Consider the following 27377-nt stretch of genomic DNA (forward strand, 5'->3'; position numbering starts at 1 on the left):
CAAAAATCTCAGAAGAATCCTGGATCTTCAATAACGTGGCCAGAGCATCAGCACAAACTTTTCTTAAGTCCTCTCTAGGGTTTTCTCTGATACCCCTCAGTCTAACAGCGTACTCCATAGATCTGAATTGCATCATGATAATCTCCTTATGCATCCTCTGCATATTCCCCTCCATTTCAACAAATTTCAAATCTGTTTCCTTCGTTTTAGTTTCCAGATCCAAAGCCAGATGATCAACTTTGCTGTCCACCTTAAGAACAACTTCTGACAGACCTGTGGCTAAAGTGTGTAATTTTTTATCAAGTTGATCATGTTTTTTAATGGTATCCTGAACCATTTCTTTAACCTCCTTAATTTCTTTGCGTAAAAAAGCATTTTCTTCCCTTATAAAGTCCTTGAAATCCTGATAATTTATTGTAGCACCCGGTGAGGCTTTTTGTTCCGTTGCCATAATTAATAATTCTTACAGCCGCCTCTAGCTGTCACCATTCAATTAACTTTCGTTTTCCTTAGGTATTCAGCTGTAAATTAATACTTGCAAATGTTTCTTTCTAAGTTGCTCGAAATTAAAACTTTGACATTTAAGTAGTTCAGGTTATGTAAACTGGCTTAAAGATTGTTAATAGTTAGGGTTGTTTCAGCCGTTCCGCCTTTACTGCCCCGGCTATCAGCAGGTAATTAGCTTTCGTTTTCTGTAGGTTTTCAGCTATAAATCAACGCCATTTTGAATCCTTTGTTCTAAGCCCACGCCTCTTGAACTCAGCAGTAGCGTTCTTTTCAAAGAGATTTTTTTCTTCTTCCCCCAATTAAAACTTAAAATACTTGCAAAAGTCTTGCTTCCTTCTTGGGATGTTAAGATGTTAAGATGTTAAGGCTGTTCCCGGCGACTGGTTCTGCTAATTAGCAGAGGTTATCAAAAAGGCAGGAGAATACAACAACTGCGAAGGGGGGCAAACCTCGTCGGACTCCGGACTCCGGAGGGTACACGAGGGCTCAACCCAGCAGCTGAATCTCTCCCTCATAAATTCCAAGAATTTATGAGTGTCCGAGGTGTTAAAGATCGTAAAAAAACACCTCTAACTGTCTCTTGATCTGACAGGCTCAAAAAAAAAAAGCCTGCCATCGGCACCAGGAACAACCGGAAGTCCCTTAAAATTATAATTTTACGTTTACATTCTAATCTTATCTTAAAAAATTCCTGACAGTGAGAACAATTATCCAGTGGAAAGGTTTGCCTTCAGAAATTGTAGGTGGTCAATCACTATAGCCAGTGATGGCAAACCTTTTTCGCCTCAGGTGCTAAAAGCACGAGCGCGTACGCTCATGTGCCCTCCCCCATAACTAAATGTCCCCCCCACTGTGCCGCCTGCGCATGACGTCTCCCACTGCCCCGTGCATGCACACACGGCTTTCTAGGAGCCTGGGGAGGGTGAAAACAGCCGTGCCCACCTCCCGGAGGCTTCCCGGAGGCAGGAAACAGCCCATTTTTCAACTTCTGGTGGGCCCAGTATGTCAGTTTTTTGCTCTCTCCAGCCTCCAGAGGCTTTCTAGAAGCCTGGAGAGGATGAAAACAGCCTCCCCCACCCCCCACCGGCAATGACCGTTTTCTGACTTCCATTTTGCGCGTTGGACCGTTTTGCACGTTGGGCCATTATGATAGGGAATATTAACCTCATATTCCATATCATAATCTAGAACATTAATGTCATATGTAACGACTATATGTACAGTCTTATTTCAAGATTTCTCAGATTATGAAGAAATATAAGAAGCATTGAATATGAGTTGAAAGGAACATTCAGGTTCTGTACCAAATGGCAGATTATAGTCGCCCAGTCGTGATTGTTAAATCTTTTTTAAACACAACCAGGTAATCCAACATACTTTGGATAATTAGATTTTTTGTAATAGTGAATCAGAATTGGTCTTACTTTATTCTGAATCCATTATTTTTGTCCTGAATCTGGGAATAATACAGAATGTAATTTGGGTGCCCATGTCACTTCTTTTTACATGTTTGAAGAATGTTACCCCATCCATTCCTATCAACCCCAGTTTTACTAAGACTAAACAATTCAAGTGACTTAAAATAATTCTTTACAGGACTTAAAATCATTTCAAGTTAATGGCTTTGCTTTCAGTATCAACTCAGTTAATCCCCCCAAATAAGAAAAAAAATAACTTAATCAAAATACAAGTGAGATCTCTTTTGTTAATTAAGCAGGTCTTGAAAAGGTTAACCTTCTACAAAAAATGTGTGTATTACCCAAGAAGAATAAATAAACCTGCAATACAATTCTATTTCAAGTGGATAACATTATTCATGTTGGCACTTGACCTTAGTTATGGGCATAATAAAGCTTCATTTTTAAAAAGTTGCTTTCTTGCATTAATCTGAAATTTGTTAGATAATGCCATAGTCACATGCATCATATTTTCCAAATTCTAGTGATAGTTCAAAGGCATATTTTTAGAAATATATAAGAGCAACCTGACATAGGCATATTTGTTAGGCTATGCGAAACATTTAAATGGAACATCTCTCCTAAAATAATTAAAGCAACAATCTTCTACAAGTGTGGTATAGCTGATCCCAAAACTGTCCTAGCTATCTGCATGCACAGCTAGTTGCTTTGCTGAGGAGAAAGCACAATTGTGAAGCACTTCATTCAAAAGCTTTGTACATCTGTAATTTTTGCTGAGCATGCAATGATCATTAGAAGTGGTCCCTTGAGATCAAACTGTCTTTTAGCATGGAACACAGACCTTTAAATAAAGTTCAGTGTATTTAATTATAGCAACAATTGTGCATTCTATAATATATACAAACAAAATGAACTTGAATAAAGAACTTATATCTTCTCCAGTTTAGTAAATATTAAAATAAAATATTACCTGGGCTTGCTGATTCAACTGATGGCTGTCCAAAAGAGAAAAAGAAAATATGATTAGTAATAACACCAATTACAATGTTAAACTTTGTATTTAAATCAAGCATATACTTGTCTAGAAAATGTCTGTCTGATTTGTTACATAAAGAAAAATAAATTCATCATGGAAATATTTGCAATCATCATTTTTATCCATAGGTAAAATACAGGTAGTTCTTGTTTTATGAACCCGCCCCCTTATTACCCAGTTACGAAATGCCAATGGCCAAGTCCCACCATCAACATGGTCAAATGGCTGCATTCTGGACACCCAGTAACTGACCCACATTTACAGCCATTGTGTGCCTGCAATTTATCATAGTTTTGCTGAAAACTGGTGTTACTTTCGGTTTTGGCAAAATGCCTCATAGTGAATAATACATTTACTTAACGACCAAAAACTCACTTAATGACCATGGTGATTCACTTAATAACTGTTGAAAAAGGTAATAAATTTGGGTTGGGTTGATGATCTGCTTTACAAGTTTCACAACTTATAATTTAATAGGTAGGCTCCATTATGGTCATAAGTCAAAAACTACATATAATTAAAGGGAAAAAAATCTTACAGGGAACCTAGCAGTAAAGCTCTTAAAGTATTATTAGCCTAAATAGTCAAACACACAAGAAAATTAACAGATATTTCAGATTTCTAATACTCGAGTAGTCATCTCAGTAACTCAATCTTGTCTATCTGAAACATTACCACTTGGCATGTTCATGGTATTTAATATGGTGTTTATGTCTCGTCTGCCATATTTTATTTTGGTATTGCTCGTGAAGATGTCTTTTACCTTATCCATCTTTCATGATGAAAAATCTAACAATCCTATATCTGTCACAAACACAAAAATTCACCTATCAACACAAATAAAGAATTTATGAAAAAAGTTAAGAAAAAACAATATATGTATCTGTGTGTGTATGTATGTATGTATGTATATATATATATATATGTATGTATGTATGTATGTATGTATGTATATATATGTATATATATGTATATATATGTATATATATGTATATATATGTGTGTGTGAACAGACACATATACACACACATATACAAACACAATAAATAGGTAGACAGACAGACAGATAGATAGGATATATGTATATAATATTTTAAAGTTTCTGAATTACATTAGGCATGGGAAATCAGGGGTCCAGGCAGTTCAAAATAAAGGTTTATTGAAAGTGTAAGCTCTCTACAATAATTTAAATTAATAACAGTCGAAGCAAATTGGCGGTAGATAACAGTAAATGGAATTCAAAGTGGGCTGGACTTTTATGGGTGCGAAGGGACTACAGCCTGATGACACATTTGACTCCTCCTTTAGGCTCAGCCTGGCAATTTCCTATGGTTTAATTTAGAATTTTGAGAGAAGAGACAAGTATCAAAAGGGGATGTTAGAACTTTGAGAGATCTAAAGACTGTTGGGAGAAAGAAGGAAGAATATAAAATTGGTTTATTTGATTGACATTAAAATAAACACGTTGCTATTTTTGGTAATGTTTAAATAGTTTGTTGACAGACTGGATGATGATGTTTTAAAAGTTTTGCTTGAAGAAAGGAAACAGGAGAATATGTTTAAATAGAGATGGAAATTTAAATATAAAAGGAACAATTCAAATTGAGTTTAAGCAGATATAGTCTGTGATAGGACTGTTATTTTTGATAACCCTTAATGGACTTTTGTTGATTAATATGGAGATATGAATTTTTAGAGATTGTTTATAGAGAATGGGGAGAGGTATGAGATGAAGAGTTGCTTGGTGCTATTTTAAGAGACAGTGAAGATGTTGATCATATTTGCAGAGGATGAAGAGAGAGGTTCCTTTTTCTCTTTTCCCTTTTTCTTGCCTGCATTAGATACACACACACTATATAAATTGTATTCACTTTATCTATATAACATAATTTTCAATAACATTACTTATAAAAAATGAGGGGCTAGGATGCAGAAACCTCGAAGCCTTTATGAGGGTGAGATTTTGCTTATTTTGCTTCCAGGTTTCTGAATCCTAACATCCTCCACTGAGGGGGAGTTTCAGCCAATACAATACTCATTTTTCTCTCTCTGTTTCAGTGAATTCTCTTCCAGAATCCAACAGTAACTGGGAGATACGCCGATCAGTATCATTAGGAGACTAACTGTAGCTTATCACAAACTTATCAATAAATGTTTCCACCAGTTTCGTGTAGTCCCCACAATATTCTCAAAAACCCTTCAAAAATTCCTCCAAAATTATTGACAGATCCTAGTTCACATTATAGGTATTTTCCCAGATACCGCTTTAGATACTGCCTCTAAAGAGGAAGATTCAGGAAAATCTTCAGGCCTCTTCTTTTTCAATAGTATGTGACTGACCTTAAACAATGCCATGGGCCAATATCCCACCAATGCAATAGGAGAGAAATCTTGAAGCTTTGCCTCCTTTATTGCCATGTAGCTGGAATATGTCCTGGAAGATCGAGGGGTGCAGTTGCCACTCGGCATTGTCCAGAACCTCGCGGCTGAGCCAATCTGCCTGCACATTCGCCACCCTCGAAATATGCTCCGCGGTGAGAGAGAGCAAGTTCCTCTCGGCCCAAAGACCCAGCTTCATGGCTTCGTCCATGAATGAACGTGATTTGGTGTCCCCTTGTCGGTTGATGTGTGCCTTTGCCGACACATTGTCCGTTTGCACAAGCACATGTTTTCCCTCCACCAATGGAAGGAAATGGCGAAGAGCCAGATGGACCCCCCCCCTCAACTCCAGCCAGTTTATATTGTGGGAGCTGTCTACCTGGTCCCACTGGCCCTGTGCTACCTGTGTCTGCAGGGTGGGCCCCCAGCCGAAGAGGCTGGCATCTGTAGTGACCATCAATAAATCTTGGTCCTTGAAAAGTCGGCCCTTTGTGATGGCCTGAGACGTCCACCACCTGAGGGAACGGGTGACCTCCGCTGGTATGCTCACCTTGGCCAGGGAACAGCTTAAGAGTCTCCTCTGAAAAGGGAAGAGGAACCATTGTAGGCGTCTGGAATGTAAACATGCCCATGGAACAATCCCAATGACAGACACCATGGTTCCCAGCAATTTAGATAGGGAAGCCAGTGAACACCTGTGTGTCCTGGCCGCCTGACCTGCCAAGGTTCTGAGAGTGTCCTGTCTCTCACGAGACAAGTAAACCCTACATTCAACTGTGTTGATCAACGCCCCCAAATGCACCAACCTGGTAGTAGGATGGAAGTGGCTCTTGGGAACGTTGATCAAAAACCCATGGTCCTGGAGGGCTGGATGGTAGCTGCCAGATCCCTACGTGCTTGTCTAAGTGACAAAGATTGGATAAGGATATCATCAAGGTAAGCCTGAATTCTAATAGGCACCTCCCGTAGTGCCGCGATCAATGCCGCTAGCACTTTTGTAAATACCTGTGGTGTGGATGACAGTCCAAAGAGGAGGGAAGTGTATTGGAAATGCTGCCCTAGATATGAAAAACATAGGAACTGTCTGTGTCGTGGCAATATAGGAATGTGGAGGTATGCCTCTGTTAAGTCAATTGAAGTTAAAAAATCACCCTGTCTAATGGAACCCAAAATGGTATGTAAAGAATGCATCTTAAACCACTTGTAACAAATGAACCTGTTTAATTTCTTAAGATCGAATGTGGCTCTCCAGCCCCCCGAGACCTTAGGAATAACAAAGAGGATTGAATAAAACCCCAACCTGCCTTCATCCTCCGGTACTGGTTGTATTGCCCGAATGTCAAGGAGATGTTGAACCGCCTCCTGCATGAGGCGTCTGCGAGCTGGGTTGGAGGAGACAGGGCAAGTCCTGAAGATCCTAGGGGGGCTGGAGATAAACTCAAGGGTTAGCCCTTGTCTTACCGTTGACCTAACCCAAATGTCGGAGGTAGTTGTGTCCCACACATCAGCAAACATGGCTAACCTACCCCCGATGGGATAATTGTACCCCGTGGAACTAGGTTCGGCGGTAATATCGTCCCCCCCTCCCTGAAAGGGGCGCTTGGAGGACTTCCCCCACTGATATCTGTCAGGCTGGGCTCTCTGTCTGGAAGAGTATCGTCCCTGTTGTTTATATCCCTGACTCCCATAGTCTGCCCCCGAAAGGACGAACCATAGTCCTGGTTCCGAACTGATGAACCAAGGTCTTGCCCTCGAAAGGAAGGATGCCTGGGATAAGGAGCTGGACAATTGAAACCTTTTTAGGTGCGGTAGGGAGGACCTTCCTCTTCTCCTTATTCTCCACCAGGTAGGGATCCAAAGCATCCTCAAAGAGGGAGCTTCCCTTAAATGGAGCAGAAGCCAATCTCCACTTACGGCACACATCGGCCTGCCACTGCCGGAGCCAAAGCAGTCTGCGGGACGCCACCGAAGAGGCCATGGCCCTAGCTGCAAATCTAGCAGATGATAAGGTGGCATCCGAGGTGAATTGCACCGCTGCCACTAGCTTCGCAATGTCCTGGTGCACGCGTATATCCGCGATTGGGATACGCTGCTGAAGGTCCTGAAACTACAGAAGACAAGGACGGGTGAAAAAGGAGGCCGTGGTAGACGCTCTTACCACCCAAGCAGCGGCTTGACATCCTCTCTGCAGTGTGAGGTTTGCTTTCTTTTCTTCTGGCTTCAGGACGTCCTCTGGGGCTCCTGGCATCTGCACTGGAGTGTAGAGTGCAATTACAGGAGCATCAAAGAAGGGATAGACATGAACTGCGCCAATTCATTAGCTACATTAAAAAACTTTTTATCTGAGACAGAAGGGCTTGGGCCAGATGTGGGATTTGCCCATTGCCGTTGAATTAAGTTCACAAATATTTTTGGCATAGGTACTGTTTCTGCTGGGAGAGACTACTCCAAATACAAAGATTCAGTGCTAACATTGAATCTGGATGTGGAAGCCGCTGGCTGGGACTCAATCTTTGAAGCTACTTTGGCCTTATAGAGTAGGGATTGGAAAAGAGTCGGAGGGAAGAGGCCTGAGAAGGCTTTTTGCTCCGTCTCCCTGCCCTCATCCTCCGAGAGCTCAAGCTCCTTAAGTTCTCCCTCCCCTGATTCAGAGGAGTCATCCTGTTCTTCCTGGTCAGATGCCACCTGTCCTAGAGAGCACCATTGGAGCAGGATCTGGTGGTATTGTTGCAGGAATAGTGACCTGTTTTTGTGCCAGAGCATCCCTTTGCTGCAAACTTGCTGTGATGCCCCGTGAAATGGCACTGACAATAATGTCTTGAAAGTTAGGTAAATACATAGGATGTGCCTGTCCCATAATTGCTGCGCTGGAGGTGGATGGTAGAGCATCCATTCTCTGGACAGCTGGTGGAAGCATGTCATCCCTAACTGGCATAGGGGCTTGGGGCCCCTGAGGTAGACCCCAGATATTTGAGACATCAATGGGGTATATTGGATTAGCAGCAGGCTCTCTATTTTGCCTGCCTCCTGGGGAGAGCATCAGTGAGAGTTGGTTCTGAGCTGGAGGTGTTTGCTCAGATGATAGAATAGAAGAAGCCTTTTTACTGTCTGCCTTCTTGTAAATTCTCTCTAAGGCTTTGTCCTTTTGTTTCTCATAACGTGAACTGGGCTTGGAAAACTTTTTAGATTTTTTCTCCTTAACTGAGGTTTGTGCTGACTTTTTGCTAGCCCTGGCTGCCTCCCTGCCATCGGAAGCAGAGGGCTGGGGGGAGAAATGAGTAACTGAAGCTCCTTCCAATGTGTTGAATATTTGAGCCTCCCCAGGCAACTCAGGAGCTGGTATGGTGATTTCTGCACTAAGCGCAGCCTCCATGTTGCCAACTGACAGCAACTGTCAGGTGTTCAAAATGCCAATTCATGCCTTTTCTAAACTGTCACGAAGCGCGCGCTAAGCAGTAAGGTAAAATTCGCCCTGTGGCTCAGTCATGCTAGCCGCGCTCCAAAACACTTTTTACACTTTTATTTTTACTCACAAAAACTTCCTCTGGTTCGCTCTGCGGCAGCTTTTTGTATTTATATAGTCACGGGCTGCCGCAGTTCGCCTCTCAACCGTTTGACAGGAACGGCGGAGCGTGTTCCCAGCAGGGAGCCAAATAGTTTCTTTGTTTGAAGATAAGTGTTTAAATAGGGAAGGCAAAGCTGAGAGCCAGCGCGCTGCTACAAACCGTGGGAAGCCGATTAATGCCGTTTGAGTCGCTTTTGCCCAAGCGACAGCCTATATACCCTGATAGGGTTTTGAGGCTCAGAACCCTCCAAATTCACTGCCCCCCGAGGGACTTTGATGCTGGGGTCACTTTCTGGCACTCCCTATTGCTCACAACGCCTTAATTGAACCTCCAACTTCTTTTCAATCCACCTCCAACTTTGTTAAGAGACCGGAGAAAACAATGACGCAGCCGCCCTCATCGAGGGACTGAGTCTAAAGCTGGGTCTATCTAGCAGGGGCGTGGTTAACGTTATCAGACCCAGTCCTCGCGATGAGTGGATGAAGGTTAACCCAGCCTGGATGCTGCCTCCACCACTAGGGAGAAGGACCTTTCAGGTAAGCCAATGGTCATTTTCCTGTGCACTGCTTGGAGAGTCCAAGCAATGGGACATACCCAAGTTACATGTCACTAGGGTGGGAAGAATGTCTGTCCTGGGATTTGGTTGTGGAAACAACCCCCTGGAGAACCCCCCTGCCGAACGATGCTTTGGCCGATGCATACATCTCCAATCTATAGTTTCTGACAAAGGGTGATGGGGAAGACCTCGTAGCCGCCCTGCGGATGTTGTCTATGGTGACCTGGGTTGCCCAGGCCGCGGTGGTGGCAGGCGCTCCTTGTGGAGTGAGCGGTGATGTGTCGAGAAACAGTCCTGGGCTGATGTTCGTATGCAGCTGCAATACACGCTCTCAGCCACCTTCTGACCATAGAGGATGTTACCTTCTTACCCATGGACCCTGGCTGGAATGACACAAAGAGGGCCTCGGATCTGCGGAAGTCAGCTGTCCATTTGATTTATCTCCGCAGAGCCTGACACATCCAGCGTGTGCCAGATGCGTTCTCTCAGGTGCCTGGGGCATGGGCAAAGGTTTGGTAAAATTACCTCCTGCGCCCTATGGAACCAGGTGTTAATCTTTGGGATGAAGGCAGGATCTAGGCGCAATACAACTCTATCCGGATGAATGATAAAAAGGTCCCCTCTTGGACTGATAGAGCTGCCAGTTCAGTTATGCGCCTGGCAGATGTTATTGTGACAAGAAACAGTCCTTAAAGTGAGGTGATGAAGTGAAGTAGTGTGTAGAGGCTCGAAGGGAGCTGAAGTGAGAGCCTGTAAGACCACCGATAACTGCCAGGTTGGATACTGGTGAACTACCAGAGGACGTAGGTTGCAGGTTAATTTGAGGAAGCACCGAACCCTAAGTATCTTGTTGTGGGACTGGACCATATTCCCAGACCAGACAGATAACGCAGCTACCTGGCGTCGGAGGGTGTTGGGGGCAAGCCCCCTGTCGAGGCCCTCCTGTAGAAAGTCCAATACACTGGAAACGGGTGCTGTGACTGGATCAAGGTGATATTTGTTGCACCATTTGCCAAGGTAGACCATGTGGAGTTGTAAATCCTGGTCGTTGAAGGCCGCTTGGATGCCTGAATGGTATGTATCAGCTCTTCTGACAGGCATTCCCTCCTCAGGAGGTCCCCCTCAAGTGCCAGGCGGCAAGCTGGAGCCACTGGGAGTCCGGATGGATTATGCTCCCTGGCTGAGGGAGACATGATCCTGAGGGATTTGCCATGGGCTGGACACCGACAAGCTGACAAGACCGGTGTACCAGGACCTCCGAGACCAGTGAAGTGCAACCAGCAGTACCTCCGCCCTCTCCGCAATGATTTTGTGGATCACTTGTGGTAACAGAGGAAGTGGTGGAAAGGCAAATAGCAGTTTCTGGGGCCACCTGCAGCAGAGAGCGTCCGTCCCCGCCGCTCCCGGCGACTGGAAGCAGGAGAAAACCGATGGAGTTGCGTGTTCTCACGGGTGGCAAACAGGTCGACAGTTGGAGTGCCGAAACTGCGGGACAACAGGTGAAACAGGACTGGGTGTAACTGCCACTCTGCATTGTCTATGGTCCTGCTGAGCCAATCCGCCTGGGTGTTGTCCGCCCCCGAGATGTGATCAGAGCAGATGGATTCGATGTGACGCTCCGTCCACCTGCCCAGGGCCTCTGCCTCTGCCATCCTGGATCTTGTGCCACCCTGGCGATTTATGTGGGCCTTGGTAGCCACGTTGTCCGTCATCAGGAGAATATGTTGATGTAGAATGTCCTGTTGAAAATGACGCAGGGTGAGTGTCGCTGCCTGCAGCTCCAGGAAGTTGATGTTGCAAGCCGCTTCGGCTGGAGACCACTTGCCCTGTGCATGCCTCAGCTGGCGAGGATGGCATCCGTCGTGATGACTACCCTCTCCAGCTCCTTGAAGAGATGACCTTCTCAAAGCGCGGTAGACTTCCACCCTCTGAGGGGCCTTCTCACAGCTGAGGGAAGACAGACCTTCATAGGAGAGTTGCTTCTGTTGGATCTCTGGTAGGGCAGGACCAACCACTGTAACTCCCAGGAATGGAGATGCACCCATGGGACCACTGAGATGCACGAAATCATCTTCCCCAGCAATTGCGAGAGGAGCAGCACAGGTCCTGAGAAGGCAGGACCCTCTGGGGTGAGGTCTTCATCCTCCAAAAGATCCTGCTCCTCCTGCTCTGGGTCCTCCCATGCAGAAACCTCACTGACTACTGAGGATTCCAAGGACGGATGGCATACCCTGTCGGAAGTGCTGGGTGCCTCCTTCCTGGCCTGGGGTGGAGCTAGATTGGCTGGAGCTTGATCCCTTTTCTGAAGCCCTTCAGCTATACCCTGGGAAATGGCTCGGGCGACGACCGCTTGCATGTGAGCGGAAAGCTCAGGCTCCTGATCATCCCTGGACCTATTCCTAGACCCGGCCCTGGGGGAAGGGGGTGGCTGTTCCTCAAAAGATGGAGCTGGAACCCTCCCATCAGGCTGCACCACAGTCCCAGGCACCAAATTAGAAGCAAGGGAAGACGCTGGTGAGCTGCGGTCTACCATAGAGATGTCCGGAGACAAATCCTGGGATTCCACCTCCTCCTCAATGACCCACAGGGGGTCCCCAGTGGAAGGAGGAGGAGGGAGTGGTGTTGTCTAAACTGGGGCCGGTGGATTGGCCTGAGTTGCCTGGCACTGGGCCTTTTAAAATTATTTGTGAAGTGCCTTTTGCCAGGGTTCAGTGTCCCTATTTGCCGTGGCTGACGATGAACAGTAGGGATGACTGTCCTGCCCTGCCACTTCGCCCTTTCTGAGTTGTTTGCCCTTGCCTGAGGTCTTAGCCTGACCAGAGGCACTAAAGGAATCTGATTTGTCACGAGACCATGGTTCCGGCTGCTCCAGGTCCGCAGGGCACGATTTCTCCACCATCTGTGTCAATGCACGGATTTCATCACTAAATGAAACAAAATGGAGAAACCATCACTAAGTGAGACAAGGTGGTTGAGCCATCACTGAGTGGGGCAGAGCAATGGGCTTGATGAGAAAGCCAGATTCTGCAGTCAGAAGACACCATCACTAAGTGGAACCAGCAGTTTGAGTCATCACTAAGTGAGACAGAGCCAATTTTCAATCTCTGGAAGCCTTCTTGTCTTCAGCGAGTGAGGGTAAGGCAGGCTAGGGAACCCGCGGACCAGGACTGGTTGCACGGCCCTGCAAATCAGCCAGAGGGGGGCAAAAATAGAATCAACCCCCTCTGTGCCAGTGGATGACCACGTGGTGGCCAAATCACCAGCGATGCCCAGCAATGAAGAGGTGAGTGGTAGTAGCTCTTCCAGAGACTCGAAGTGGGCCAGCTAACCACTCGGCAGTGATCTGTTCAGGAACAGACCAGGCAGCAAGAAGGCACAGAAAAAAGGGCACGAACAAAAAGCCCTTCAAAATGGCCGCCACACTGGTGTGAGGGTGGAAAAGGAGAAATGGCTACCGCCAGGCTCTCCACAGCTCAGCGCAATCAAAAAAGGTGAAAAATACTCGTCGCCCCGCTCCCGGCAGCTGCCTAGAGCGCCACCACTTCAAAGTGAAGGAAAAACCTTTAAAAGGACCTCTGCTGCCGTCCACAGTTGGCGCGACCAGCGGAGCATCACCCACGTCCATTCCTACCTCAGCTCGAAGTTTGCAGGCGGTAATGGAGAAAAAAAGGCTTCAAAAGGAAAACAAAAAGAAAAAAACTGAGAAATAAATCCAAATGGCAAGGAAAAAGAAGACTAAGAAGAAAACTATAGGAGTGTCCAAGCTTGGTTTAAATTAGAAGCTGGAGCTCACTGAATTAGTCCCTAATCGGGCCAGACTGAGGAAAAAATCTGGCATTAACAAGCACCAGGAGGCATGGCCAAGGAAAAGGATTCCTCAGTCCTAGGGCAACCAGACTAATTTAACCCATTGCTTGGACTCTCCAAGCAGTGGACAGGAAAACTATTGGTTCATCAACTTATGAATAAAGCTAGTATTATTACAGATGGATATGGCATTCAGCAACAGTAGATATAGTAATTTACAACATTATATGGTACATGTAATATCAAAACAGAATTTAAATGTTTTGTTATTGACAGTAGGATCTTCCTCAAAGACTAAAGTGCCTAGGAAGCTATACTAAAGACATTAAGATATTATCTTAATATCAGTACTTAGACACTGCTCATCAACTACACATAAATGTTGATGTTCTATCCACCGAAGCTGCCATGTTCAATAATAGAGCGCTGCTTCAACAGTCAGTCAATCACTTCAAAATATATCTGTTTCCACCTCCTTTACCTTTCAGGAAGCACAAAATTTCATAACAAATGAAAAGCATGTTCTCAATAGTTTTGCAAAATTAGGAATCATATCCTTTAGAGGCTTAGTTTTTACTCAATTTTTTACTCCCAAGTTTAGTTTTTATTCAAACAATAAAATACTTGGTTCTTAATGAAGGGAAAAAATCAAGCAAAATAGAAGAACTTGTGAAATATACTAAGTATTTCTAAAACTACATAGATATTTGCCACTATTGCATAAATGGATATTTTCCATTTCATCTCGCTCATGTCCCAAAAGTCCCAGATCACATTCAGGTCAGAAAAGAATCAGTTCTGATTATGGTATGAGAGACAATGAGATTTGGATACAAATTTACCAAAAACATATTTTTAAAAGCTAGGGATGCAGAGTATGGCATTCAGAATTCACTCCAACCCTCTAATAATAGCCCCACTTTTAAGTCATGTGACTGGCAGAGAGGAAGAATGCAGTTCAAAGTGGTTGTTGTTGTTGTTTTAAAAAAGAAAAGCTCACATTACATGGCACTCCAGAGGGGAATAGTGGTAAAATTTTCTTGGATTTTTCTTTTCTCTGCACCCTGCCTATTTTCAAACTTGATCTTTCTTTTGACAGCTTCTATCCTAACAGCAAGTTTTGTCTCATACTGTTCAGTATTCTATGCTGATGGACAGAGTCCCGAGTCTCTTTTATAACAACAGAGTAAGAAATAGCTGAGTATGGTCCAGTTGTCAGTTCCATAACTCCAATGTGCCACAAAGTCAGAAGCTCTAGAAATTTCAAATAAAAAGAACACCACTTGTACAGCTATCAATAAACTATTCAAAGTTAATATTATACTGTTCCTGTTATCTAGAATAAAACAACTGTGGATTTTAGAAGCCTAATATATAAAAACAACCATACGTTTTTGAAATGCCATGATTACCTACTGTCTCTCAAAAATATATCCAATAAACACAACAAAAAGTATTGGATATAGTTTTTGGTGATTACATTTTAAAAATAATAATATAACACTGAAAATCAGACTATTATTGGAATTGATTCAAAAAGAATATTAAGTCATGAAAGGAAGTTACTACCTAGGTCTCCAATGATTTAGTGGCATACCTTTAGGATTATTATATCGATAGTCCATTTTTTTCTGGGGCTGAAGTTCATCCCCAGCCAGACACTTTAATTACCAGACCACTGCCCAAGGATAAATAGCATCAACTGGATGGAAAAATCTAGGTAACAAGTTGATCCTCACCTGTAATTATTCAAACTACAAAGTTCATGCACTATAATTAGGAATTTCTACTGCTTTGCTTATAACAGAAAAAGCTTTTCCAAAGACAATGGTATTCACTTATTTACTACCAGATGCATATTTTACCTTTATTTTATACAATCAAGATAGGTGTATATAAAGGTCTATTTTCTCCACAACAATCCCCCTATGAAGTGGGTTGAGCTGAGAGAGTGACCCCCAGGCAAGAGTAGCTCCCACTGTCATGATGCTCCAAAAGATCATAAAACTTGGCTTTCTGGAGCACCTTTCGTATCTGATTATTATAGAGTACCTAGTGTAGGAATGCTGTGCTATAATTTTAAAACACAATAAGATACTGCTTTTCTTTTATTATTGTTGTATTTTATTGCCAATGCATTGGAAATTGCTTTAGTATCATTTAGAGTCACTTTGACTGAAATAGTTTATAAATGTATAAATAGAATGAGGAAATATTCCAAAATTTGAGGGCTGTTTGGCAGTCAAACAGATAGCCTCAAGTAGTTATATATTTCTTCTTTTTTGGAGGTATTGAAGCAGAAGCTAGGCAGCCTTCTGTCAAGCATACTAAAACAGCATCGTTTCACTAAAAAAACAGTAAAATGAACAGTGAGCTGGGCCAGGTGATTTTCAAGATCTCTTTAACTTTACCATCCTAGGCAAACCTGATTTATATAACAAACTATATATCAGGAAATGGAACTAGTGTAAAAGACAGCAGGGAGATTTTGCAAAGCATATGCTCCACACATCACATTACTTTGCTAGTCAAACATTTCAATGCTTTTTATTGTACTTTCAGGTGCTATTCAATGTACTCGTGTTGATCTACAAAGTTCTAAACTACATGAGACCAGGAAATGTAAAGTATCATTTATTTCCATATTAATGTTAATGCCAAGAGGGTATCTGAATTGTGGTAGGATATGAATGCAATAAATAAATATGGGTAATTTATTATCATAACTGGAAACCAGATTCTGTAGCATAATTACAAAATTTACTACCAAAGGAAAAAAATGGCTCCCTTCTCTCTCATTCTGCAAATAAATACTCTACGTTGTCAGAACATGTAGCGTATGTAGAACTCTCTGGGCCTCAAAGCAAAACTCTCACAAGGAGCTGTGCAATTTGAAAGTTAAGTTGTTGACTCTCTCCAATTGAGATTGGTTCTGAGAAAGAGAAGAGGCATCATGAGCTGCTTCATCTTCTCTGCTGCTGTCACAACATGCTTAAGCCTCACAAAGATCTCTTACTCTCTTAGTCATTACAAAGCATCCCATTCCTGGCTGACAACTAGAAGGTGACTGTTGGTAATGGCCCCACTACTGTGGTTGAGGCAACAGCTTACTTGGGAACAATGGAGAATGATGAAGTAGAAGCAGCTCTACACTCACATGCCATTCTTCTCTTGGTGGAGCACTGAGAGACCAAGTTTATTTCTTTGAAATATTGAAGGTATGGAGCAAAGGAGAATCTGGAGTATCCTGTATTTCTGAGCTCTGTAGAATGAAACTATTAATTTTTAACTGGGAAAAAGCCTTGCCTTTGCTATTTGTATGCCCCTGCTTTTTAACTCTGCGATGCTATGTTGTTATTTAAATTAAATACCTCTTTCAAAGTTGGTATTGTATAGCTTGATTGCATGGTAAATATTGATATTTTTATTGCAACAAGTAATCCTCAACTTATGATCACAAATGGATGGCAATTTTGGTCATTAAGTGATGTGGTCACTAAATGAGTAATCAGGTGACTGAACTGGAGTGTACTACCATTTTTACTGTGGTTGTTAAAAGAATAACAGCATTTGTTAAATGAATCCAGCTTCCTCCATTGACTTTGCTGGTTGGAAGCCGGATCGGAATGTAACAAATCATGACTTTGACTGCAAGATGCTGCAACCATTATAAATGTGAGCCAGTTGCCAAGCACTCAAATTATAATCATGTGACCCTAGGGTGGTACAACAATAGTTGTAATTTCAAGAACCATTATGGTCATAAGTCACTTTTTCAGAGGCCCGCCATAGTTTTGAACCAATGATAACCATTGACATAATGACAAGCAGATAAAAGTAGAGTCAGAATTAGTTCCCCAATTGATAAAGACATATAAACAACCTAAGTAAGCTTCCTTTATCGGGTCAGAAATCCACTTCCTTATCAATTTGTCTCAATGTTGTTGAGCATTTTAATTTATATATTGATTCTAAATTGAAAATAACTAATTGCTGAAATTCTAGTAAGCTCATCCCATCTATCTCAATTAATTTTGCTAAAGAGAATTCTGTGCACTCTTACTTCTAAGAGGAACTTTCCATTTAAGAAGATGTCAATCACCATAAATATTTTTTCTACAGCTTTAATTTCCCACATACTATTGATTCAACCATATAAGGAACGCATATCAAAACTCTGCAGTTAATCTAAACTTAATACAAAATGTAAAAACTTTTACTAGCTTTTAGAAATTTGAAAACTTTTACAAATGTAGTTTTCTTGTTAGTTTACCCAAGTGGGGAAAAATAGTTTATTTTATTGTTTATTGATTAGTCTAGGAAAATAAAAACTATAGAAACCAGAAAAGCCTGCTTTTTTTCTTACAACATAAAAAACTAGCTTTGCAAAGCAAAAGCAATGTATAAAATTTGTATGACAAGAAAGGTCCAAACAATGTATGACTTCCCACATTCTACAATGCAACACCTTTTCTCAGTTAAAAATCAATAGTTTAATTCTATATATAAAAACTACTACAAGATCAGATTATTTGGTCTTTAAAATATTTTGATAATTAAAGGCTATTTGAATTATTTTAAAACTACTATAGCAAAATTAATAGCTAGCAATATTATTAATACTCTCATTAGTGCATATTTGAGGAATATTTTTGTTATGCTAATACTGCTCAAAAATATTTTCCCCAGAAATGCTGGCCTTATTTAGTGCTTCTTTATTTGGATCAGGTAATGATTTGGAGAATTTTTGATGAGTTCAGTAAACATGTGTGTCCCTAAGGAAAAAAAACCTTCAATATTTAATCTTGTTTTAATGAAATTGTTACAAATTGTTTCTATTTTTAATATACTATTTTGGGGGAGGGTTGATTATAAATTTTTTGTTTAAAAATATACTCCTTTGTAAATTACTTTAGGAATCCCTCTGATAACAAAAGAGTAAACAGAGGAAAAGAAAAATCATTAGATAGTCTGATCATCTAGCAGTGATCATTACTTCAAAACAGTCTTGTTTCAGAAGCAATGTAGAATATGGTTCATGTGTATGCATATATTTCTTCCTCTAGCATATAATTAAGAGCTCAAATTTTGGATTGAATTTACTTTCAACATTCTGTTAGAATAAAATAGAAACATTATTTAGTCAGCATAAAACTGACTAAATAAGTATAAAACTAATACAGATATACAAGTAGATACAAAACTCCAGAAAACAATAGAACATATTCATAGTAAGTTCTCAGTCCTACTATTAAAAATTGAATTATATAAATGATAAACTTAAAGGTGGCACTACTTTATCTATTTAGAAAAGAAAAGCAAGCAAAAGCTACTACTAAAACAGAAGAAACTTTCAACATTGTAATAGAACAAAGAAAAGTTAAGTATACCCATTTTAACTCATTGTATCAAACAGATGTAAAAAACATTAAGTTTTCAAAAAGGAACTGTGAAAAGAGGCAAGTTTGAACATGAGTCACATGTTCATGAAACTAATCAGTTTCATTTTCTGAATCTCAACTAAAATGATTAATTTTCTCTGATCTTTTCCTTGTCATTTATCATTTTGATGGATATCTGAAAACTGCTCTCTCGCCTGTTCTGAGATAAGCTTCCCTATTTTTTCACATATTAATATAATTGCAAATATAGACCAATTTCTTTTACGTCTTTTCGTTTTTGGTATCATTTTAAACAAAAAATGTCATACAGACACAATCTTATTTAAGTGAGCAAAGGTGAGGGCATCAAAGCACTGTACTTGTTTGCCTCCACTTGGAATAATTATAACACTTTTTAAGATGCTTCTTTTCAAAGACGTGCTAAAACAGGTTATCAATTTTTGAGATAAGTAATTCATCCAAGCTGGGATAAAAGATTTTAAGGGGTTTTCCTTGTATCAAAAAACCCTAGTAAACTATACTACCATCAGTTTTGAAACAATGCCCCATTACTTGTGGGAATCAATCAAAGGCGCTACAAATGGTAGTATAAAGGATTAAAATAAGCTTTCTTAGACAAGCTCAACTACATCCATATGCTTTTCTCTTGGCAGCAAAACAGAAACTGTTTGCTATTTGGGGGGGGGGGGGTTTAAAAAAAAACTTTCCTATCTACCCTGTAGATTTGGTATCCCTTAGTGGTCTTCCATCCAACTTTTCACAAGGCCAGTCCCTGCCACACCCAAAAAAAGCTGGACAGGTGCTGCCACCTCCAGCACCCAGCCACCTTGAGCAAGTCTTATAAGTTGCTCAACCTCACCATGAGAGCCTAAAACACCATTTTAAGCTTCTGAATTTTAAGAGGGAGGGGAGTGACAAATGTTAACAGTTTGGGCAAATTACAAACCCCACCCCATCCGGAGAATGGCCTATTCCAGTGTCCACAAGCCAAGAACTTAACCTGTTAGAAAGTATCCTGCCAAAGGCTGGAGCAGCACAGCGCTCTCCCCACTTCAAAGACTGTGCTAAAACATCCAACCATCGGAAGCGGGGGTGGGGTGGGGGGTTTCAGCAAAATAAGCCTCTCTTGACTCCTCACTCGCCTCTCGAAGCTTTCGGGTCTCCCTAGATCTCCCATTCTTCTGCTGAAGGGGGGGGGGGGAGAGACAATTTGGGTGAATCCAGATTGTCCCGAACAGGAAGAAAAGCAGCATCAGCCTTTTTCTCTTCTCCTGTTCACACAGGAAGGCACCCCTCATATCCCAGAAGGAAACGAAAGGGTCATGTCAACGTTTCCCGTCCCCTTTGCCCATTCCCGCCACGCCGGGGTCCCTCAGGGCCGGGGCGTCCTCCCAGACTCCGGGGCCCCGCGAGTTCTAGGCGCAAGACGCCACTCAGGCCCATCTCGGGACCTTCCTCCCATCTCGGTAACTAACTTGTTACCGGGGGAAGCGAAAGGACCGCGCAACAAGTTCCCGGTTGGCCCCAGAGACTCGACTCTTATGTCTTTCCCCCCTCCGGCCGCCGCTTCTTCCTCCTCTTCCTCTTCCTCCTCTCCTCTTCCTCGTCTCCCTCCTTCCTTCCCCTCCTTTTCCTTCCATCCCCTCGCCGCCACTCGCGACTCTCCCTCACTTACCTCCGCCATGTTCGCCGCTCAGCTGAGGCGGGCCGAGCCTGGAGAAGGGGAATCACATCGCCGCCGCGGCGGAGAGGAGGAAATGTCACGGAAAGGTTGCGGGAGCAGCGGCGGCGGCGGCGATGGGTCACAGGCTCTGGGAAGCGGCAGCAGTGGATGCAGGGAGGAGGGAGCGGGAAGCCACCAGGGGGAGGAAGAGGCCCAACGTCACCGCGCAAAGGAGGTGGGCGCGCCCGCGACACCGCCTCTCCCGCTCCCCCGCCCGCTTTTAGCCCGCCCGTTCGCTCGTTTTGCCTGCCCTTCCCTTTCTCTACCAGAGCGAGCGCTTCAGTCACGAGACGGCGGCGTCCGTTTCCCGGCGTCGCGTTCGCGGAAGCCGCTTCGACCCACCCACCCCCCGCCCCTTCCCCGAACACGGGAAGAGAAACGGTCTCTTCGGGGGCGGGGGCCGTTTGAAGTGGGGGGAGGGAGGTATTTTAAACGGGCTACGCACGCGCAGTCCACACCCAGGGCCGAGGTCCCGACTTCTCTGGGCGGACGACTCCCCACAACGTAACGCGGGGCCGCCGAATTCTTTATTTATTTATTTAAAATGAGCACCTTGTACAAAACCGCGACTCAACCCACCCGCCCAGACGGGCCGGGGTGAGTCAAAAGCTTCCGCTTCGCCAAACTTACCCCCCACCCCACCCCCTTCGGCGTTCTCTTCGCACGTTTCCTTTCGCGCATTTCCCCCGCGGTAAAAGAATGGAGCCCAAATTCTTTCCATACTTGGGTCAAATAAGTAGCCGTGGCCACTTTCCGTATCGCGAATGCCCGGGAATAAAGAAGCAAGAAGAGGGGGTCTTGTGACGGGGAAAGTGCTAAATCCACTCCAGGGCAGGTTACTGCTGCCTTTTATCGTTCCCGAAAGGCGGGAAGAGTCGATCCTCCCCGGCCCCTCCAGGGTAGTCTAATATAGGATCTCCTGCTTGAGGGGGGGGGGAGGACTAGACTAGAAGCCCTCCAAGGTCCCTTCCAGCTCTATCCCGGTTCTGATTCGTCTCTTCGCGTACCTGTTTGCCATGGTCTAAGAATGGCAGCTTCCGCCTCACGAAGACAGGAACGGGGATGAACAGGTGGGAAACAAGGCATGGGGGGGGGGGGAGGATTCGGCTTCTTGCTTTGAAGCGTTGGCGTTGCTGCCGAAATCGAATGGCTACTTTGCCGTTTGTTTTCTGAAAAAGTTATCTTAAAGGGAAAGATTATGACAGCCAGGCTAGTAATGCTAGCCTCTGGTTTCAGCTGTAAATGGATACACTGGAGATGATTTTAGTTTTGTAGCATTTATTTATTCCGTCACTTGTAGTCCTCGACTTATAACAGTCCATTTAGTACTGTTCAAAGTCACAACTGCACTGAAAAAAGTGACCAATGACCGTTTTTCACATTTATGACCATTGAAGCATATCCAGGGTAAGTTGATGTACATTCGGATGCTTGACAACTGACTCACATTTGTGAAGGTTGAGGTATCCCAAGGTCATGTGATCACTTTTGTGACCTCACAAGCAAAGTCAACGGGGAAACCAGATTCATTTAACAATTGTGTTACTAATTTAAGAACTGCAACGATTCACGTAACAAATGAGGCAAGAAAAGTTGCAAAATGGGGCAAAACTCACTTAATAAATTTCTCACTTAACAACCTAAATTTTGGACTCAATTGTGGTTGTAAGTTGAGATCTACCTGTATACTATCTCATATGGATAGTCCTTGGCTTACAACCATTTATTTAGTGACAGAAGTTACAACGGCACTGAAAATAGTGACATGGCCTTTTTTTTTCACACTTAGAACATTGCAGCATCTCCATGGTCATATGATCAAAACTTGGATGCTTGGCAACGGGCACATATTTATGAGGTTGCAGTGTCCCAGAATCATGTGATCTATCTTTGCTACCTTGTGACAAGCAAAGCCAATTGGGAACCAGATTCACTTAACCACTATCTTACTAATTTAATAGTTGCTATGATTCACTTAACAACTGAGGCAAGAAAAGGTGTAAAATGGGGCAAACCCCACTTAACATCTGTCTTGCTTAGTAAGAAAAATTTGGGGCTCAATTGTCATAAATTGAGGACTACTTGTATATTTAAAAGACTACGTAGCGAAAAGAGCCAAGAGTGTTTCATAGGAAACAAGGACTGAAGCCACTAATTTATGGTTTATCATTCTGCTCCTGTAGGGAGAAGGCTCAGGTTAGGACTCAGCAATTTGCAAACCATCCCTCCCACCAAAGCAAAATGATTTCCTTTTCGGAGTTCTTAGAACTATATTGGTTGAGCCCTCAAAGTTTGGTGATACAGTGCCAACAAAGCAGCCTGGGTTTTCTGACATTTGGTGGCTGAAAATTTCCAGAGCTGTTTAACATAGTTAAGGATGTAAAGAAGACCCTTTAACCAGGGGTGGGTTGCTGCTGGCATTACTGCCGGTTCAGCGCGCACATTTGCAACAAAAAAGGTCTGCGCATGGGGACAACCTAAGAAAAATAAAAATAAATTTCTGCAATGAAGATTGTTCTGTGCATGCACAGAACCGAAAATTAAGATGGCGGCACCGGTGATAGAACCGGTTTGACGGCGTGGCAGGCCGAGCTACTACTTGGCCGAACCAGTAGGAACCCACCTCTGCCTTTAACTCAGGGGTGTCAAACTGGTGGCCCCTCAGGCCGGATGTGTCACGCATAGGCCATGTCCGCCTCAACTCCGTGAATGGGAGAAACGTCACAAAACATCATTTGATAGCAATGTGACACTGCAAATTTGACACCCGTACTTTAACCCATTAAAAAAAATCCCAGCGCTGCCTGTTTTGTATCTACTGATTTCAGTGGGACAGTTTCTAGTTACATTCAACTATTCTACTCTCCAATAAATATGCATAAGATTGAATTCTGCTGAACTCAGCAGGATTTCCAACAGGACATTAAATGTTGCACTGTAAATGCAAAGATGAAAGCAGTGGAATTTTCAATATAATCATAAAAGTGCATTGCTGTACAATCTGTTCTTTTAATGTTGAAATCCAGGATGTGGTTTTATTGTGTCTTAATGTGTCTTCTACGAATTACCAACTATGTAGAAGGGACATTTGAAGAATGTTATAGACAGTGCTGATATTTTTCTCTTAAAGAAGCAATAACTTTAAGGTGCATGAAGAAAGACCTGGAAATTCTTTATTGATTTATGTGTTTGTTCTCTGCTGACACCCCATCTTTGTTCAAAAACTCAAGGCAATACATAGAGTTCTATATTATTATTTTTCTTCTCAACCTTGTGAAGTAAGTTGGGCTGAAATTCATTTAGTGACTATTCTCTGATGTCAATCAAATATATTAACCTCTATACTGTGTGCACAATTATTAGGCAAGTGAGTATTTTGACCATAACATCCTTTGCATGCATATTTTCCACCTCCAAGCTGTATAAACTTGAATGCTTAGTAGATATAAGCAGATCAGGTTATATGTATTTCTGTAATGAGGGAATGTGTGGCCTTAGGAGATCAACAACCTATCAAGGTATGCATAATTATTAGGCAACTTCTTTTCCTCCGGCAAAATGGGCTTAAAAAGAGATTTAATTGACTCTGAAAAGACAGAAATTGTAAAAGGTCTTTCAGAGGGATGCAGCACTCTTGAAATTGCTAAGATTTTGGGGCGTGATCACAGAACCATCAAACATTTTAATGCAAATAGTCAATAGCATGTGTCCACTGAATAACTACAATCCAATACACATCTACTTTGAAATTTATTGTAACTTTTTTGTAGGTAGTAGAATTGTAACCTAAAGGAATTCACAAGTAAGTAAACATGTCATGGGATTGGGATGCACAATAAAAATGTATGATTTTTTTAAATTAACACTTCATGAGGTGAGGACAAGACGTAATGGGTGGAAGCTTATTAAAAAGAGATCCAACCTAGATACAAGAAGAAATTTTCTGACAGAACAATCAATGAAATAGCTTGCCTCCCAGAGTTGTGGGTGTCTTATCACTGCAGGTTTTCAGAAATAGATGGGACAACCATTTAACTGAGATGATGTAAGCTCTTCCCTTGTGCAGGGAGTTGGACTAGAAAATCTTCAAGGTCCCTTCCAGTCCTATGATTCTATATTTTAACTGAGTTGATCCCATTGATTGTAACAGGAATTGATTGGTTTGCCACTGACATCATCGGCTGAGAGACTGGTCCAAGGTCACCTAATTGACTTTCATGCCTAAGAAGGGACTAGAACTCACAGTCTCCTGGTTTCTAGGGCATCATCTTAACCACTGAACCAAATTGGTTTTCCTCCTATAGCTTAATATTCTCCTAAACTTAAATTTATTCATAACGTCTGTCAATATTTAGCAAATTTATTTCCTGCCCACTCCTCATTGACTTTAGGCAGCCTAAAGTATAGGTATATAAATACTAAAAACTATATATGAGTGGTGTGGGGACCTAGTGGTGAAGACGCTTGTCTTCCACTCAGAAAGTTGAGAGTTCGATCCTAAGTAGTGGCAGTTGTTTGTGGTGTGCAAAGAGAAAATATCTGCTGGGAATTCCACATAGGTATCAGGAAAGGCATCTGACCAGTAAATGCTCAATTCCATTTAGCCTCCCCAACTCTATCAGATGGGATTACAAGACCATTAAAAACCCCTAAAAACGATATATGTAAACATTAAAAGTCCCCGAAGTCCTCTATTAAATTATAATGAGGAGGATAGTCTTAATTCCAGCACCAGTTTTCTGACTAATGAAGATCTCATATCAAAAAACGTTTACAAATTGTAAAATTTGTAAAATTGAATTTTACAAATTCAGAAAGCACACAGATCGGAATTTTTTTTACAAATTGCCCAGTAGAATATCTAAGAAAAGGTAAACATTGCCCATTTTTGTAGAAATTCATTATCATCTGGATTCTGTTCTTTTCATCCTTTGGTTTTCTGCTAGTGTTGTTCTGTGCAATAAAAATGCAAAACAATTAACTGAGGCACAAAACTAGTTAATAATGTATTGGGTCAGGAATAGGAGTAAAGGTGTGTCTATTTCAGCTCTGTATTTGTTCAGTGTATTTGAATTACAATAGCCTGATCTGATCCGATAAGTTTTTCACAAAACAGAAAAGAGGAAGAAAGTCCTGGAACTCAGAATCTGAGGGAGCATAGCCTTTGCTCCACTCTTTGCACCCTACTGGGCTTCTGCATTGGGAGGGTGTGGTAATTCTGCACTGTTGTCTTTAGATGGCAGTTGTATCTGCTGTTTACTGTTTTGCCCTACCTCTTCTATTTACCCAGACAGTTTGGTAATGCTGGAGCTGACTGATCATTGTTGGCACTGCTGAAGCTGTCTCTGGGTCTGGCTCTTTGTTATCAGTCCCCTCCTCTGATTCCAAAACTGAGCCTACTGTGAGCAAACTAGCACACAAATTAGCCTCTGCCATGTGCATTAATAGTTTTAAGTTGAACCTTGATCTTTTTAAATGACTGATAAGTCTATCAAATTTTGCCTGAAAATATCTTGAGATACTAATAGCATAAGAAGAGTGTTTTATATTTTCTGCCAATATTTATTGCTTTTCTAGATTTAATAGAGATCAGATCTAGTAGCCTTGATTAATGAAGTTTCATTTCAAAACTCTGATTCACTGTAATTATAGATTCCATTGCTTCAATAATTGACATATGTCTCCACAACCAAATATGGAGTAAGAAAAGAGTATCTCAACCCAATCCAATTAATATGATCTTGGTAGTAAAATGTTATTGTTTTAACTATTTAACTATTAAATGCATGCTTTATAGTAAGTTTCACTGAATTGAACATTCACTACAAAATGCCATCAGAAACGGCTTGAATAGATCTAGCCCTATTTCACTTGAAAGACATGACTCTTGAAGAAACACACAGACTTGAGGCATAAAAAAGACTATTTGAATATCAGTGCTAACTAACAAACATTCAATGAAATGTAAAAGGAAATGAAACAGTCTTTAACAAGAATATTAATCAAAACTCAGCTGAAGGCAAAACTTGTATAAATAATTTAAATATCATAGGTATACTCACAAATTGCTTTTTTATGATAATAGCATAATATGGATGCCAGCCCCATTGGAAGATGCATTGAACTGGACTGCATATTATTTGCAGAAAGAGAAGAACTGCATTTGCTTAGCTATTCTGAATTTTTGATGCAGTCATATAATGAAAATCTACAGCTTAACTGCCATTGAAATTGCTTTAGGTATCATAGCCTCTATAAAAAGTGATAAACATAAAAGACATGGGAATCTTAATGACTATAACATGCAATATTAGTTTGTGAAGGCGGCAATGATTGCATCATCAGAAAAAGTAAACAAAAAGAAACAATATAATTTTCAGAAAATAGGCTCGTCTGCTAACCAATTTGGTACAGTGGTTAAGAAGTTAACCTAGAAACCAGGAGTTTCTGAGTTCTAGTCCTGCCTTAGACATGAAAAACCAGCTGGATAACTTTGAGCCAATTACTCTAATCCTCATAGGATTGTTGTGGGGAAAATAGGAAGTGTTAGGTATGTTTGCAGCCTTGAGTTATGTATAAAGTAATAAAAATAGGATTTTAAAAAATCAAATAAATAAAACCAGTAATGCAAGATCTGTAGGAAGAAAGTATAAACCATATAGATATGACAGAAGAAATAATCAGAAAGAAGACACTTATCTTCGGATATGATTCCTGAACTGACATGTTTTCCAAGAAATATTTTTAAATATAAAAGCTATAAATTTAAATTTCTCTTTAATCTTTCTGGATACTTTCTTAATGGCATAAACTTTACTATTTTTACCTTGTTACAAAAAGTCAAGCAACAAGAAAAAAATAAAGAGCAGCTCTTTTTTGTCATAGATCAATATATACAGCTTCATAATAACAAGGGCTCAGATTGAGAGTGAAGATGTGTAAAGTATATCCTACCCATCCCACATAGAACAAACTCATAGAAC

General features: G+C 41.8%; 2 protein-coding genes across 4 annotated transcripts in view; one reads left to right on the plus strand and one right to left on the minus strand.

The window, feature by feature from the left end:
* MIER1 (MIER1 transcriptional regulator) overlaps positions 1–20506 on the minus strand; it is a 57799-nt gene extending 37293 nt beyond the window's left edge. For both annotated transcript variants that reach the window (XM_081948291.1, XM_081948290.1), the window contains exons 1-2: positions 20347–20506; positions 2896–2920 (exon numbers count right to left, since the gene is read on the minus strand). In XM_081948291.1, the coding sequence (XP_081804417.1) occupies positions 2896–2920; positions 20347–20355 (34 nt within the window). In that variant the 5' untranslated portion in view covers positions 20356–20506. The remainder of the gene's footprint in view (positions 1–2895; positions 2921–20346) is intronic.
* Positions 20507–20878: 372 nt separating this feature from the next.
* Positions 20879–27377, plus strand: part of DNAI4 (dynein axonemal intermediate chain 4) — a 50587-nt gene continuing 44088 nt past the window's right edge. The window contains exon 1 of one of the 2 annotated variants that reach the window (XM_081948278.1): positions 20879–21464. In XM_081948278.1, coding sequence (XP_081804404.1) covers positions 21457–21464 — 8 coding nt within the window. In that variant the 5' untranslated portion in view covers positions 20879–21456. The remainder of the gene's footprint in view (positions 21465–27377) is intronic. The other variant, XM_081948276.1, reaches the window with a different exon arrangement.

This window comes from Natrix helvetica (genome assembly GCF_964273705.1).
Source record: "Natrix helvetica genome assembly, chromosome: 3".
Classification (NCBI taxonomy): domain Eukaryota; kingdom Metazoa; phylum Chordata; class Lepidosauria; order Squamata; family Natricidae; genus Natrix; species Natrix helvetica.